The sequence below is a fragment of the Pristiophorus japonicus genome, chromosome 6, assembly GCF_044704955.1.
Source record: "Pristiophorus japonicus isolate sPriJap1 chromosome 6, sPriJap1.hap1, whole genome shotgun sequence".
Taxonomy (NCBI): Eukaryota; Metazoa; Chordata; class Chondrichthyes; family Pristiophoridae; genus Pristiophorus; species Pristiophorus japonicus.
In genome coordinates, this window is record NC_091982.1 from 236,233,363 (window position 1) to 236,246,567 (window position 13,205).

The 13,205-nt window shown below is 50.1% G+C and overlaps 1 protein-coding gene across 1 annotated transcript in view; it reads right to left on the reverse strand.

The window, feature by feature from the left end:
• Positions 1–297: 297 nt before the first annotated feature.
• igsf10 (immunoglobulin superfamily, member 10) overlaps positions 298–13,205 on the reverse strand; it is a 37,218-nt gene continuing 24,310 nt past the window's right edge. Inside the window, exon 6 of the mRNA XM_070882414.1 lies at positions 298–3,106. Within this exon, the coding sequence (XP_070738515.1) occupies positions 1,198–3,106 (1,909 nt within the window). The 3' untranslated portion in view covers positions 298–1,197. The remainder of the gene's footprint in view (positions 3,107–13,205) is intronic.

Here is a 13,205-nt window from a genome sequence, read left to right on the forward strand (position 1 = left end):
ATTAACACAGAAAAATAAATCTTGTGATGCACTCGATCTGTCAGTGCTTGATGCCGATGTGTTGGCTGATGAAGAAAGTCCCACTTAATCATAGAAGTTCACGGCACAGAAGGAGGCCATTCGGCTCTTCGCGTCTGTGCCGGTAAGTTTTTATAGAAGCTTTTTGAAAAAGCGCGCACTTGGAGAGAAGCAAGGGCTGAGAATCCGGAGAGAGAAAGCAGTCACCAGGAACATAAGCCCCAAATCAATGCAGTGTGTGTCCTACACTGAATCACAGCACCAGATATTACGTCGTCATTATTTTAAAAAAACTTTTATTATCCTTTTTCAAAAATTGAAAGTAAAGAGCAATTATATTACACCTGACCTTTGGTAATCCTTGACTCGCCATGTTATACGGTAAATGATGGGAGAAAGCAAGTGGCTATGCAAAAAATAAAAGCGGATGAATACTGGGGCAGCAGGTCACAATGCGAATTCTTTCTTCCTGCAAGTAAAAGCTATTAGGAGGATGTTAAGATCTCACATATTCTACTGCCGGTGAACTTTGCCGTATCGATTACACCAATCAGACAGAGCTTTTCCTGCAGGGCAAGAATTCAGTGTCGAAATGCCAAAGAAGCACAGTATAAATTATCAGATGAAATATTCCAGTACACGATTTCACTGCGCGCTATAGCTTCGAAACTTGGTACTGTTCAGACAGGGAAACAAAACGCAGCGAGGAATTGATCACAACATTTTTGCGCTCTGCTAACTAACTCAGCCGTGCCTTTTAAAGCTTGTTACATTTGATAATATGAAGAGTACTCTCTCCGTGCAGTCTGCATGGAGGAGGGCGAAGGGTTCATTTTAACCTCACCCGGTGGGCGGCAATCCCATGGGATCGGGTGGAACGCCGGGTTTACACCCCACCCAATATTGGTCTCCGCTGACTTCAATGGACCGGCTGTTTGACCAGCGTTGCCCCCCGATCCCGTCTGGTTCCTCGGCGGCGGCTTAAAATTGCACCCTGGCATAAAAACGTAGTTTTATTGATTAATCGGGGGAAATGAATCAGTCCATAGATTTTAATTTTCAACACAGAAGGTTAATATTAATCTCTGTGAAAAATATATATATATATGTATGTATATATTCAAAAATGAATATAAGAATAGATGAATGCAAGACTTCATTTTATGAAGAGCAGTCCCTTCAGACGACCTGAATATATGTCACTCGGGAGTCACTGCCCAGCTGGCTTTTGGCCGTGCACTTGTAGGTCCCCGAGTCCTGTGTGCTCAGCCTTTGAATGACTAGTGTCCCCTGTGGGTGCAGGAGCTCGCTCCCCATGGGCCGCCCCTTGCTGTACGTTGACAGCACCGTATGATTCGGCAGCTCCCACACGATCTCCGGCTTGGGGATTCCAATCGCCATGCAGTTGAGTTGCACGAGCGAGCCAGCCATTGCGTGCATGGTCTTGGGGGGCCCGTTGGTTATGCGGGGCGGGTAGGCGATGATGACCACCGGTATTATTATGGAGGCGTCGCCGGCGGTGTTGTGCGCTTTGCAGATGTAGTTGCCGCGATCGCGCACGCCTGTCTCCCGGATGACCACGGTCCCATTCTCAAACAGGATGTACCTGCTGTTGATTTGCGGCCGATCGAGGACGTGCCCGCTCGGTACGGTCCATGCAATGTGTGGCGTTGGGCTGCCGGTGGCAGAGCAGTGAAGATACAGAGCGTCCCCGCTCATGCTTCGCACTAATCCCAGCGGCTGAGGGCGTATGGCGGGTTTCTGGCCCACCTCCAAGATAATTAGTTTCTCGATGTATCCGATTTTATTCCTGGCCGCACACCGATACTTGCCTGCGTCCGCCGTGGTCGGCCTGTGAATGAGGAAGGTGCCATTGCTGCCCATTTGGTAGCGGGCCGTCTTGGGCCCGGCGGAGAACCGTGTCCCGTTGGGGAGGACCCAGATAATCTCTGGCGGTGGGTGGCCGTCAGCCGAGCAGTTCAGGACGGCCGTCGACTCGGTCTTGGCAACAATCTTCTGATTGAAAGGATTCTTGAACATGGGCCGCCTCAGCATCTGGGTCACCTCCAGGTTGACGACCAGAGCGGCTTCCCCGGCCTCGTTGCGTGCCACGCAGACGAACTGGGCCTTGTCGGAAGCCCTGACGTTGCGGATTTCCAGAGTACCGTTCAAGTGGACCACAATCCTGCTGCCGTAGTAGGGGGCGTTGAGCAAGATGTTATCCGGCATGATCCACATGACGTGAGGTCGGGGCGTCCCCTCGGCCCGACAGTCGATGAGCTTCCTTGAGTGCCTCATCGCGAAATCCTTGACCACCGTCTTGTTCCGGTACAGACCGTTTATGAGCGGTGGTATGGAGGGCACGTCCAGATGGAAGAGGTCGGTGTCATCACCGCCAGCGTTGCGAGCAATACACATGTACTCCCCAGTGTCGGAGGGGCGGGCATTTTTGATTAGCAAGGAGCCATTGGAATGCAAATGGTACCGATTCTTGGAGAATGATATTATCTCGTTTGTCGGCAGCATCCATAGTATTTTTGGCAATGGCTTCCCCACAGCCTGGCAGTCAAACATTGCGTAGTCTCCGCTCTTCACCTTCAGGAATGCCTTGTACGGTTTCGTTATCCGCGGCGCCGCTGTCACAACAGTCACGCGGACTTTCATCTCGTCCTTGCCCAGGGTGTTTTGTGCGTAACACGTGTAATCCCCTTCTTCGGCCATCCCTACTTTGTTGTAGTAGAGAGTCCCGTTGCCAAAGACGACGTACCTCCGAGTCCTTCTGCCGCTGTCGTCCGCCTGCAACACGTTGTTGACCATTGTCCCGTCGGGTAAGCTCCAGGAGATCTCGGGCTTGGGGGATCCGGAGGCCTTGCAGTCCACCTGAAGGTCACCTCCGTACGAGACGTGCTTGTGAACGGATTGCTTGTGTTCGATCAGCGCCGGCTTCATGGACACGTCGATTTTCAGCGACATCAAGTCGTCCCCAACCTTGTTTCGGGCGACGCACAGGTAGTCTCCAGCGTCCCTCTCTGTGATCGATTCAATTGATAGGGTCCCATTCGGTAACACCAGGACACGGCTTGCCGTTCTGAATGAAAAATAGAGAACATTTGCATCATTGACCAAAATTCGAAACCAGGAAAGAAGAAGAATCCAATCAACGCCTGAACGAAAAAAAAAGGGGAAGGGGAGAGAACATTTGAGGGAAAAGTGCTTAAATAAACTTTATGAGAAAATACTGAACAGCAGCAAAAACATGCATTTCTATAGCGCCTTTCAAGTAGTAAATCATGCCAAGGCACTTCACAGGAGCATGATCAGACAAAATTTGACACAGCCATTTAGGGAGATATTCGGACAGGTGACCAAAAGCTTGGATCAAAGAGTTAGGTTTTAAGGAGCGTCTCGAGGAGAGGTTTAGGGAGGGAATTTCCAAGCATGGGGCCTCGGCAGCTGAAGGCGCTGCTGTACGAGGCCAGAATTAGCGATCGCGGAGGGTTGTACGGCTGGGGGAGGGTACAGAGGTAGGGTGGAAGGCAGACACTGGACTCGAACACAGCAAAAACGCCGATTTTTTTTCTCTCTCACTCAATAGACAAAAAAATCTAGCCCATTAAGTATAATTAAAAAAACATGGTTCAGTATCACAATAGTTGGAGATCTGACGGCCGGTTTTGGGCCGTACACTTCAAATTAAAAAGAGATCTAGCGCCCGGCAATTTCCCCCGTAGGGTGATAAGGCGTCGGCACAGGGTAATAAGGGGTCGGCAGCAGGCGATAATGGATCAGCAAGGGGCGATAAGGGGTTGGTGCGCACGGAGATGACATCATCGCCGTGTGCGCCGCTGCCCGGGGTGAAAATTACGGGGTGCGGGGCAAAGCTGTTTTTCAATATTTGGTGAGGTTTTAACATTTTGTTGCCGCTCATTCATGGTGAGTAATGTCAGAGCAGGGGAGTAGAATCCATTTCTAAACAGAAAATGCTGGAGATGCTCAGGCGCTGCCTGACCTGTTGAGTATTGCCAGCATTTTCTGTTTCTAGTTCAGATTTCCCGCAGTACTTTTCCTTTTCTGCTTTGGGTGTCCATGGCCATCATCGGCCGCGTGTGACTGAAGGTCCCTCTTGTTCCATAACGTGCTTTGGCCCCCAATTTGAGCGGAGCGCCTCCTCCTGCACCACTTTATGTTTCACATTGTTCGCATGCCTGACACGAGACTCCCAAAGCAAGCGCTCTACTCAGAACTCCTTCACGGCAAACGAACCAAAGGTGGGCAGCAGAAACGTTACAAGGACACGCTCAAAACCTCCTTGATAAAGCGCAACAACACCATTGACATCTGGGAGTCCCTGGTCAAAGACCGCCCTCAGTGGAGGAAGTGTATTCGGGAGGGCACTGAGCACCTCGAGTCTCATCGCTGAGAGCATGCAGAAATCAAGTGCAGGCAGCGGAAAGAGCATGCGGCAAAGCTGTCCCACCCACCCTTACCCTCAATGACTATCTGTCCCACCTGTGACAGGGACTGTGGTTCTCGTATTGGACTGTACAGTCACTTAAGGACTCATTTTTAGAGTGGAAGCAAATCTTCCTCGATTCCGAGGGACTGCCTATGATGATGATGATGAGGTTTTCCCATTTCCCCCACTAACCATCTTCACCAGGAGAGGAAATGCCAATTTGTGGCAAATTATGGGCAGTTTTGTTGGGGAACTTATATATGCAGACTATAGATATACTCTCTGTAGTCACTGTATAGTTGCATAAGATGGAGACTTGTTACCTGATGTACTATCAATAAGGGTTAGACTGTGTATATACGATGCTGGCACCACTAGAGGGTGCAACTAGTGAAGACCAGGGTTTCCTGCCCCTGTGGCAGAGGTTGTCCACCAGAGGGCACTGTGGTGGGAGACCTGAGGGTCACCTGCATAGGTGTGCAGGGCCCAGTATAAAAGGCTGCCCACCATGCTTGTGCCTCACTCTGGAGTTACGAATAAAGGACCAAGGTCACTACAGTTTGAGCACAACACATTGCCTCGTGGAGTCATTCAATAGTGCATTATAGACATAACAGGAACAAAATGTGAAAGAAAATGGAAAAACTATCCTGATGTGGTAAGGGGCAAGTTGTCCAAAGTTACGATCAAACAGGTGGTGCAGTGGAGGACGAGAGGGAACTTATACGCTGCAGCAGCACGATTCGCATCGTGACCTGAACGTGCTCAGCTGATGCATGTTGTTCACAAAAGTAATGGCAGACCTTCACTCAGAAACTCTTTACAAAAATGATACATGTTCTAAGTGGGATACCAGATCGGAAAGTATGATGCCATGTTTATTTGGCTCACAAGTATGAACTGGATATCCCATTAGCAATATAAAAAGAATCAAGCTAACTCATTTCTCCAGAATCTGTTTACCATAGTTTTCTTGTCGGTTGGTGGTCATACAATCACGGGGGCCGAAATAGCCCTGCGCCCCGTTTGTGGGTGGTATCCTCCTGGGCCCGGGAATTTTACCACCTGGGCAGGAAGTCCGGCCTTTACACCCCTCAAACGAGACGGAATGCTGCCTCAGGTACTCCACCTCGCTGGAGGAGCACTCCCGGGTGTCAGCACGGTGCTGAGTTTAGTTAAAGGGGAGGGCCGCTGCGCACCCTGCAGGCTCTTTGGTGACAGTCATTGGGCCACGAGGGACGTGCTCGACCGAGCCAGTGGCCCGCCACCCAAAATGGAGAGCCGGGCTGCAGGATGGCAGCCCGGTTGAAGCGAGGGCCACCATTGTCAGGCTGATCGACAAGTCAGCCGACAAAATAAAATGGCGCCTTTGTGCGCATAAGGCCTCCCTTTAAGGGGCACCCTGGGTGGATGTCAACGCCCCGTGAAGCATCCACTGACATCGGCCCACGCCAGCCTTGTGGCCCGTACGGCAATTTCCCCCTGAGGGCCGCAAAGGGGTCACGCGGGGCGCAAAGGTGTTGGTGCGCACGGCGATGACATCATCGCCTATTGTGCGCCGGCCCTGGATGCTAACCCAGGGCACACGGCGCTACAAGCAAATCACCTTGAAAATCTCGGGGGCAGTTTCGCCCAAGGCGCTATCGCTGCCCACCCCCCGCCCGGGCAAAAAAGGCCACTGTGCACCGTTAGCCCCGTTAGCAAAAAAAGCAGCAATTTCGGCCCCATAGAATCTTACAGCCATTCGGCCCGTCATGCCTGTGCCGACTCTGTAAAGAACTGTCCAATTTAGTTCCACTCCCCAACATTTACCCTGCGACCCTGCAAGTTAGTCCTCCTCAAGTACGTGTGCAGTTGTGTTTTTACAGCTCCTGTGGAATCTGATTCCAACACCCTGTCAGATAGTGCGTTCTTCCTCAAACGTGGCACCCAGAATTGTGCACAATACTCCACCTGAGGCCAAACAAGCGATTTATAAAGGTTTATCATGACTTCCTTGTTTTTGTATTCCATGTCCCTATTTGCAAAGCCAAGTAAGCCCATATGCTTTCTTAACCGCCTTATCAACTTGCCCTACCACCTTCAGGGATTTGTCAATATGCTCCTTCATGTCCCTCTGCTCTTCAAAATAGTGCCATTTAGCTTATACTGCCTCCCTGTGTTGACTCTCTCAAAGTGCATCACTTCACACATGACTGCATTAAGTTGCATCTGCCATGTGTGTATACGTGGTGTATTTCTGAAACTACTGAATGAGATGGACAGACCATCCGATGCATTGGCAGAGGGACATATTAAAACAAAAATGGGTTAGCCATCCCAATCTGTCCAATATTCACAGTGGAGCTCACAAACCAGTGAAAGAGACTCAACACACCTCGTTATCACACTGCTCCAAATTCATAAAGCACTATTGCATTCATCTTCCACGGTTATGAAACTGCACTTTGTTTTAAAACATGTCCAAACTGTTCTTGTTTGAATATTCACTAGCTGAAGATAAAGGTGCCTCATCTGGAGTGTTAAAGAATACATTTTTTAAAATTTGTTCATGGGATGTGGGCATCGCTGGCAAAGCCAGCATTTATTGCCCATCCCTAATTGCCCTTGAGAAGGTGGTGGTGAGCCGCCTTCTTGAACCGCTGCAGTCCGTGTGGTGCAGTTACTCCCACAGTGCTGTTAGGGAGGGAGTTCCGGGATTTTGACCCAGCGACAATGAAGGAACGGCGATATATTTCCAAGTCAGGATGGCATCTGACTTGGAGGAGAACGTGGAGGTGGTGGTGCACCCGCTGTCATTGTTCTTCCAGGTGGTAGAGCTTGCGGGTTTGGGAAGTGCTGGCGAAGAAGCCTTGGCGAGTTGCTGCACTGCATCTTGTAGATAGTACACACTGCAGCCACGGAGCGCCGGTGAAGGAGGGAGTGAATGTTGAAGGTGGTGGATGGGGTGCCAATCAAGCGGGCTGCTCTGTCTGGATGGTGTCGAGCTTCTTGAGTGTTGTTAGAGCTGCACTCATCCAGGTAAGTGGGGAGTGTTCCATCACACTCCTGACTTGTGCCTTGTAGATGGTGGAAAGGCTTTGGGGAGTCAGGAGGTGAGTCACTCGCCGCAGAATACTCAGCCTCTGACCTGCTCTTGTTGCCACAGTATTTATGTGGCTGGTCCAGGTTTAGTTTCTGGTCAATGGTGACCCCCAGGATGTTGATTGTGGGGGATTCGGTGATGGTAATGCCATTGAATGTCAAGGGGAGGTGGTTAGACTCTCACTTAATGGAGATCATCGTTGTCTGACACTTGTGTGGTGCATAGTTTGACTGATGCTAATATGCCAAATTGAATGTATATCTTATTACTTGACAATTTCAGTAATTCTAAAGCTGGAAATGAATCACATTGGTAACTGTCTCCATCCTATAGCGGGCAGACACAGACTAATTTATGCCTCTGTGGTTAATTTACTAAGACCCTAACAGACCCTCACAACAAAGTCACCTTTGCTGCTGTTGCTGATTAATTACCTGAAAGTACACACTGTCTATAATGCTTTATGACTTCATCAATTTAAATCATCTTTGCATTCATTGCAAGAATCATTAACACTGAGAGGCCCTTGGCAAACAAAGCTGAGAGAAGTTGCATGAATTTGAAGTGGGGGTGTGCAGGTCAACCAGCATTGTAACCCATGCATAATCTGACCTAAGTTGTACACTGTGAGAACAATAACCACTAGGTGGTGAACTTGTGGGAGACTCTCCTAACCTGGACCTTCAGGTATAAAAGGGGAAGCTCCACCCACTTTCATCACTTGAGTGCTAAGGAATAAAGGACAGGTCACAGATTGACCTTCTCAAGCATGGGTGCTGTGTGTATTTATACTGTATAGTAAGGACGTATCAATGGCGACGAGAAATTGGGATTTAAACCACGCGAGCATGGCCACTAGCAGAACAGACGAGAGGTACTCTGTTAAGGAATGGTTGGGAAGAGATTCAACATTGTTAAAGCAGCACACAGTTCTCCAGGCAGACAAGGGCAATCGGGCATGACCCAACATGTAGTCGAACCCAGAGGGGGAGTTCGACAGAGACAATGGCAAGCTGAACGGTGATTCACGCCATTGCAAGGGACAATGTGGCCAGTAATAGGGCCATCAACACCTGTTACTGGCGCACTCAAGGACAGTCACAGGGGCAGTCAGGGATGATGGACTGGCAAGGGACCTTTTGTTTCCAACAACAGCTCATGTTGGAGGTGTGGAGGCACACACTCAGCCGGAGTTTGCAGAGATGAGCAAAATACCTGCAGAAATTGCAGAAATGAACGCTGGGGGAAATCGCTGGAAGCTGAAATTCAGTGAGTTCATGTGGAGCACGTATACAGTTCATACACCAGGACGCCACCGATAATGATGAAAGTGCTCCTCAATGGCATCCCAGTATCAATGGAGCTAGACACGAGGGTCAGCCAGTCCCTGATGGGTATCAAACAGTTCAAAAAGTTGTGGACGTCCAAGGCCAGGAGGCCAAAATTATCGCCGATTGACGCACAGCTACGGACATACACAAAGGAGATAATTCCGGTGCTAGGCAGCGCCACGGTAGTCGTGACCCACAAAGATTCGGAAAACAGGTTGCCACTCTGGATTGTCCCGGGGGACGGTCCCGCACTACTGGGGAGGAGTTGGCTTGCTGTCATGAACTGGAAATGGGGCAATGTCAATGCAATTTCCTCTGTGGAGCGACTATCATGCTCACAGATCCTGGACAAATTTGACTCATTATTTCAACCCAGCATTGGCACTTTCATGGGGACCAAGGTAGTGATTCACATAAACCCGGACGCCAGGCCAGTACACCACAAGGCCAGAGCGGTGCCGTACGTGATGCGGGAAAAGATAGAAGGCGAATTGGACCGCCTGCTGAGGGAAGGCGTCATCTCACCAGTCGAATTCAGTGACTGGGCGAGCCCGATTGTGCCGGTGCTCAAGGCGGATGGGTCGGACAGGATATGTCGTGATTACAAGGCCACCATTAATCGGGTGTCACTCCAAGACTAGTACCCGCTACCAAGAGCGGAGGACCTCTTTGCAACACTATCCGGTGGCAAACATTTTTCAAAATTGGACCTGACCTCAGCTTACATGGCCCAGAGCTGCCGAGTGAGTCGAAGAAGCTGACCACCATCACGACACACAAGAGGTTGTTTGAGTACAACAGATGTCCGTTCGGGATTCGCTCAGCCGCCGCAATCTTCCAACGAATGATGGAAAGCCTCCTCAAGTCGATTCCAGGGACGGTGGTTTTATGGACGACATCCTCATCACGGGTTACGATATTGAAGAACACCTCCACAACCTGGAGGAGGTGCTATGCAGATTGGACTGGGTAGGGCTGCGACTGAAAAAGGCGAAGTGCGTCTTCCTAGCTCCAGAGGTAGAATTTCTGGGGAGGAGGGTAGGAGTAGACGGGATCAGCCCTACTGCATCCAAGACGGAAGTGATCCAGAGAGCACCCAGACCCCGTAACACGACGGAGCTGCGTTTGTTCCTGGGCTCCTGAACTATTTTGGAAACTTTCTTCCCAAATTGAGCACGCTGCTAGAGCCGCTACATGTGCTCCTACGCAAAGGTCGCGAATGGGTCTGGGGGGACAACTAGGAAAGAGCTTTTAATAGAGCACGCAATTTGTTATGTTCCAACAATCTGTTAACGCTATATGACCCATGTAAGAAACTTGTGTTAACATGCGATGCGTCGTCCTATGGTGTCGGGTGTGTGTTGCAGCATGTCAATGCCAAGGGTCAGTTACAGTCGGTAGCTTGTGCCTTCAGAAGTCTGTCCCAGGCAGAAAGGGGCTACGGGATGGTAGAAAAGAAGGCGCTCGCATGTGTATATGCGGTAAAGAAAATGCAGCAGTACCTGTTTGGCAGGAAATTTGAGCTGGAGACAGATCACAAACCCCTAACGTCCCTTTTGGCCGACAACAAGGCCATAAATGCAAACGCATAGGCCCGCATACAGAGGTGGGCACGCATGTTAGCCGCCTATGTCTATACAATTCGGCACAGACCGGGCACTGAAAACTGTGCTGATGCACTCAGCAGGCTCCCACTAGCCACCACTGAGGGGGCTACCGAGCATGCTGCTGAGATGGTCATGGCTGTTGAAGCTTTCGGAAGGAAGGCTCACCCGTGACAGCCCGTCAGGTTAAAGTCTGGACAAATAGAGACCCGCTATTGTCTCTAGTCAAGAAATGTGTCCTGAATGGGGACTGGGCAGCCACGTACAGGGCATGCCATGAGGAATTTAAACCATTTCACAGGTGCAGGGATGAACTCTCGATTCAGGCCGATTGCCTATTGTGGGGAAACCGCGTAGTCATGCCCCAAATGGGCAGAGAGGTGTTCATCAGAGAACTCCACAATGAGCACCCGGGCATTGTCATGATGAAGGCAATTGCCAGGTCACACGTTTGGTGGCCAGGGATAGACGCAGATCTGGAACTTTGAGTTCGCAGGTGCAACATGTGTGCCCAGCTGGGCAATGCGCCCAGGGAAGCCCCACCATAGCCCCTGGCCATGGCCCGCCAAGTCATGGTCACGCATCCATGTGGACTACGCAGGTCCTTTCATGAGAAAAATGTTTTTGGTTGTAGTAGACGCCTACTCCAAATGGATCGAGTATGACATTTTAAATTCAAGCACATCCTCTGCCACGGTAGAAAGTCTACGGGCAATGTTCGCCGCCCACGGTCTAGAAACATAGAAACATAGAAAAATAGGTGCAGGAGTAGGCCATTCGGCTCTTCTAGCCTGCACCGCCATTCAATGAGTTCATGGCTGAACATGCAACTTCAGTACCCCATTCCTGCTTTCTTGCCATACCCCTTGATCCCCCTAGTAGTAAGGACTTCATCTAACTCCTTTTTGAATATATCATGTCTGCCGGACATCTTGGTCAGCGACAATGGCCCGTGCTTCACAAGCACTGAATTCCAGGACTTCATGGCAGGCAATGGAATGAACCATGTCAGAACGGCACCGTTCAAGCCAGCCTCAATCGGCCAGGCAGAACGAGTAGTGCAGATAATCAAACAGGGGATGCTCAGAATCCAAGGTGGTTCCCTATAAAGCCACTTATCACGCTTCCTGTTGGCCTACAGATCCCGACCACACTCGCTCACAGGGGTTCCACCCGCAGAGCTGCTAATGAAAAGGACGCTCAAAACCCGGTTATCCCTTATACACCCCACCATGAAAGAAATTGTCGAGAGCATGATCATATTGAATGGCGGTGCAGACTCGAAGGGCCGAATGGCCTACTACTGCTCTTATTTTCTATGTTTCTATGTAACATGTTATCAAGTCAGGCGTATGCGAGATAGTGGCAAATAGTAGAGAGTGGGCCTCGCTGGGTCCAGGACTCTCTGGTCTGGAAATATCTGTGGTTTGGCATTAGTCCCGCGCTTCCTGACTCTCAGTGTTCAGTGAGGTCACCGGGCCGGGCAAGGGAAGGGAAGGGCAGGCGGCTGACTGAGGCGCCGAAGCTGGGCCCGAGGGAGAGGAGGGTTTATATTAAAAAAAGAGCACCAAACCAGTGCGTTAATTAATAAATGTGGCTGGGAGATTTCTACAGGGTGAGAGAGAGCAAGAGCGAGGCCAGAGTATCGCAGCCTGAGCCGGAGCATGGCGGAGGTGTTGAGGAGCCCGGGTGTTGTCTGCAGGTACCGGTAAGCCTAGGCTCAGCATGACTTGCCGTGGTTCGGAAAAATTTGCTGTTTCGGCACCGGTCAGGTCCCCAGGGTGTTGGACCTCAGAGGTCCGACCTGTAACTTCTTCTCATAATGCTCTAGTCTTGGAGCAGAGTTTCTTTTCTGCCTTAAGGGCCACTGCCGCGCCCCCTCCCCCTCTCCCACGCGCACACCAAAGGCAAGGGGGCAAACAGGCTACTTGCTCACAGCTTCCCGCGAGAAGCCACTCCTGATCCAGCTGCTAGATGTACAAAAGTGACTCTGGCAGCTTGCCATTTGATTTGTATTTTCCTCTCTCTCTCTCTAGAAGTATCGAACCATCATAGGAGAATGGCCTGGCTGTGAGCAAGAACTTGCTGTATGAAGTCACAAAAATCAACCTGCAAAAACTACCACTTAGCTCAACACTTGGGAGCAACAATGTGCTGCATCGCTTAATGGAACCATTTTTATGTCGGCGTCTCCGTCAAAAAGAGACTTGTATTTATATAGCGCCTTTCACGACCAATGGCCGTCCCAAAGCGCTTAACTGCCAAAGATGTACTTTCTGAAGTGTAGTCACTGTTGTAAAGTGGGAAACGCAGCAGCCAATTTGAGCTCAGCAAGCTCCCGGAAACAGCTCTGAGATAATGACCAGATAATCTGTTTTAGTCATGTTGATTGAGAGATAACTATTGACTAGAACACAGGGGGTAACTGCAAAATAGTGCCATAGGATCTTTTACGTCTGCCTGAGAGGGCAGACGGAGCCTTGGTTTAACATTCCATCCAAAAGACGGCATCTCTGACAGAGCAGCACTCCCTCAGCACTGCCCTGGAATGTCGGCATCGATTTTTGTACTCAAGTCTCTGGAGGCTGATGGGTCATAGAACCTACAGCCTCCTGACTCAGAGGCGAGGGTGCTATCCACTGAGCCACGGCTCATATAGCGATTGAATAAAAACTCAAAAGTAGCACAATTGAAAGGATTGTGGTAGATTT